At 55.6% G+C, this 3,854-nt stretch overlaps 1 protein-coding gene across 1 annotated transcript; it reads right to left on the bottom strand.

Moving 5' to 3' along the window:
- Nucleotides 1–1,575: 1,575 nt before the first annotated feature.
- LOC119974667 lies at nt 1,576–3,008 on the bottom strand. Its single transcript, XM_038813744.1, has 2 exons — nt 2,795–3,008; nt 1,576–2,624 (listed from the first exon to the last, which is right to left on the bottom strand). Exons 1-2 carry the CDS (start codon nt 2,877–2,879, stop codon nt 1,795–1,797), a joined length of 915 nt encoding a protein of 304 aa, XP_038669672.1. The 5' UTR covers nt 2,880–3,008; the 3' UTR covers nt 1,576–1,794.
- Between the last annotated feature and the right edge of the window lie 846 nt (nt 3,009–3,854).

Raw genomic sequence — 3,854 nt, 5'->3', positions numbered from 1 at the left:
GTGCTACTGTGCTGGCCATATATGGATTCTATGTGGATTTGTGATTGTGCATGTATTTATATGTTTGTGAATGTGTGTGACTGTGAATTTATGTTTGTGACTGAGTGTGTATATGTTATCATAGAATTTACAGTGCAGAAGGAGGCCATTCGGCCCATCGAGTCTGCACCGGCTCTTGGAAAGAGCTCCCCACCCCACAACCTTTTTAGTCATTGTGTGTGTGCATTTCTGAGTGTCTGGATGTGACTGTGTATATTAGTCATTGTGTGAGTTTGTGACTGTATGTGTGAGTTGGCGACTGTGTTGATATGATTGTATGTGTGTGAGAGTCTGAGTGAGTTTGCGTGTGAGTCTTTGAGTCAGTGTGAGTCTGTGTGTGAGTGTGTGAGCTTGTGTGAGAAGTTTGTGTGTGGGCGTTAGTTTGAGTGCGTGAGTTTGTGTGTGAGTGGGCATTAGTTTGAGTGTGAGAGTTGGTGTGTGTGTGAGTGGGCGTTAGTTTGAGTCAGTTTGTGTGCGAGTGGGCGTTAGTTTGAGTGTGTGTGTAAGAGTTGGTGTGTGAGTGGGCGTTAGTTTGAGTATGTGAGTTTGTGTGTGAGTGGGCGTTAGTTTGAGTGTGAGAGTTGGTGTGAGTGGGCGTTAGTTTGAGTGTGAGAGTTTGTGTGTGAGTGGGCGTTAGTTTTGAGTGTGTGAGTTGGTGTGCGAGTGGGCGTTAGTTTGAGTGTGAGAGTTGGTGTGTGAGTGGGCGTTAGTTTGAGTGTGAGAGTTGGTGTGTGTGTGTGTGAGTGGGCGTTAGTTTGAGTGTGAGAGTTTGTGAGTGGGCGTTAGTTTGAGTGTGTGAGTGGGCGTTAGTTTGAGTGTGAGAGTTGGTGTGCGAGTGGGCGTTAGTTTGCGTGTGAGTTGGTGTGCGAGTGGGCGTTAGTTTGTGAGTAAGAGTTGGTGTGTGAGTGGGCGTTAGTTTGAGTGTGAGAGTTGGTGTGCGAGTGGGCGTTAGTTTGAGTGTGAGAGTTGGTGTGCGAGTGGGCGTTAGTTTGAGTGTAAGAGTTGGTGTGTGTGTGTGTGTGAGTAAGAGTTGGCGTGTGAGTTGGCGTTAGTTTGAGTGTGTGAGTTTGTGTGTGAGTGGGCGTTAGTTTGTGAGTAAGAGTTGGTGTGTGAGTTGGCGTTAGTTTGAGTGTGTGAGTTTGTGTGTGAGTGGGCGTTAGTTTGAGTGTGTGAGTTTGTGTGTGTGAGCGTTAGTTTGAGTGTGTGAGTTTGTGTGTGTGGGCGTTAGTTTGAGTGTGTGAGTTTGTGTGCGAGTGGGTGTTAGTTTGAGTGTGTGTGTGTGTCTTTCCGGAATTGACCCTGTGGTGTGAGGGACACATTCCCAACACTATGAAAAGTGGATCTTTGGGAGGATGGGGCATCTGAAGAAGTTCAGTTCAAGGATAATTGGGGACGGGCAATAAAGAATTAAAATAAACCCACATGTGGAGCATCTCTCCCAGCCATTCAAACCTTCAGTAAAGCACCTCCACTGGTGTCCGTGACACCTCCCACCATGATGTCTTTAGCCAGAACGTAAGCAGCCGACAGATCAACTCAGAATCGCAAACGGGTAATCCTTTATTGATTTGTACAAACACCGTGAGTCAACATTAACACCCACTACTGTTCCTTCTCCTAGCCCTCCCTCTAACTTCCTGAAGTCTTTGCTACACTGGTGTACCAAGGAGATGACAACCCTCCCCCTCCCCCCCACTTTTCTCCCGTGTGGTCAATGTGCGACGAGTGTGACACAGTCTGGCCTCAGTAAGACACTCATAGTCGACGATCTCGAAGAGCTCGGGCACGAGGGGGCTTGATTTCAGACTGCAGAATCACTGCTGCCTCCAGGGCAGTGGGCACTTGGCGATGCGGTGAGGGAGCTGACGGGCAGGTGTCCCGAGAGGTGCTGGTGGGTGCCCCCCTCACTGGGCCAGCGCTGACGCTACCGAGCCTCGGAAGGGCAGCCTGCAGGAGGTCAGTGACCTGGCCAAAGCCTTGGTCGATGCGCGTGCCCAGCCTTTCCAGGCCGGAGGAGATGGTGCAGGCCAGAATCTGGATGGCCCCCGTCTGGGCCTCGATCAACGACGCCAGGGCCGGCGCTGCGGGCTCCTGGGCAGGGGACCTGGCCACAGCCTCCACCGAGCTGGCAACCTGCTCCATGGTGGACTGCAGGGTGCTGATGCCCTGTGGAAGAACCCCGCACAGGATGGAAGCAGAGTCTTCAATACTCTCGGACAAGGTGAGGCAGCTCCGAGATAGGCTGTCCAAAGCCTCGAGCAGCTGGTGATGCACGTGGAAAATCTTTCGCTTGAAGTCCGGACCACTCAAGTCGGCGTCTGTGTGTTCCTCAGCATAACTCGAATCTGAACCTTCCCCATAGCCGTCTGCCTCCTCCACTGTCCTCTCCAGGATGTCAGGCTCCTGCTCACCATTGCTGAACAATTCGCCCTGCACGGACTCTTCAAGTTCGCTGTCTCTGCCATCGGAGATGCTGATTTCCCTGCTGTTGTACTGGAAGCACAAAGCTGGTGAGGGTGCTTCTTCCATCAGATCACGCGGTTCCGCTAACATTTGCCCGGTAAGGCCCAAATAATGGGACAGACCTGGAATGAAAGGGAGAAGGGGACAAGGGTCAGAGAGAGGTGAAGCGACAGCGACACAAAGCAGCTCCGAGGATGAACACAGACCGCTCCCATAACACCCCTCCCCCTACCCAGGCAACACTGCAAGAAAATTAAAAACCCAGCCAGATATGAGAGAATTCAGAAGCCACCGTGGGGTACTCGGCCTCCGGCTTCGCCGTTCTCGATGTCCCTCCTGCTGCTGGGCCCGATGATGTCCAGGGCTTCCTGTTCCATCTGGGTGAGGTCCAGAATGGAGGGCGGCTGCTCCCCGGTGCTCGTCCTCTTACGTGCCCTCCGGGCCAGCTTCTCCTGGGGAAAGAGCAAAACTGAGTTAGCAGCCAGTTGCCGGAATGCTTTTGTGTGGGTTTGTGAAGGCGGTGCACCCCTCCTTCCTGCGTTGGGGGGGGGGGGGGGCGCTCCTTGCTGCACTGGGGGGAGGGGGGGGGGCTCCTTCCTGCACTGGAAGGGGGGGGGGGGTCTCCTCCCTGCACCGGGGGGGGGGAAGAGATGGGGTGGCACCTTCCTGCATGGGGTGGGGGGGGGGGGGGGCTCCTTCCTGCACCAGGGGGGGGCTCTTTCCTGCACTGGGGGGGGGGAAGAGATGGGGTGGCACCTTCCTGCATGGGGGGGGCTCCTTCCTGCACCGGGGGGGCTCCTTCCTGCACCGGGGGAGGGTCCTCCCTGCGTGGGGGGGGGGGGGGGGGGGGGGCTCCTTCCTGCACCGGGGGGGTCTCCTTCCTGCGTGGAGGGGGGTCCCTCCCTGCGAGGGGGGGGGGGGGGAGGGCTCTTCCGTGCGCGGAGGGGGGTGTCTCCCTGCACTGTGGGGGGGTGGTCCCTCCCTGCGTCGGGGGGGGTGTCTCCCTGCGCTGGTGGGTGGGCGGGGGGTGTCTCCCTGCGCTGGGGGGCGGGGGGTCTTCCCTGCGCCGGGTGGGGGGGGGGGGGGTCTTCCCTGCGCGGGGGGGGGGGGCAGGTATGCGGATCGAGAGGAAGAGCCAGGACAAGGTAGTGAGTGCTCTCCGGGTGACATGTGGAAGAAACTACCAAATTTACATAGTGCTGTTTATGACATCCCAAAAGACAAAAAATAAAAAAATACCATATCACAGTAAATCAGCGTTTTGCAACTGTAGCCCCTTCCTCCAATTTTGGGAAAGCAGCAGCCAATCGCATACATCTGCCAATCCCACGACCTCTTATCACCTGGAAGGA

The sequence above is a fragment of the Scyliorhinus canicula genome, chromosome 12 (genome assembly GCF_902713615.1).
Source record: "Scyliorhinus canicula chromosome 12, sScyCan1.1, whole genome shotgun sequence".
NCBI lineage: Eukaryota > Metazoa > Chordata > Chondrichthyes > Carcharhiniformes > Scyliorhinidae > Scyliorhinus > Scyliorhinus canicula.
Note: the sequence above shows the minus strand (reverse complement) of the source record. Positions and strands in the feature narration are given on the sequence as shown.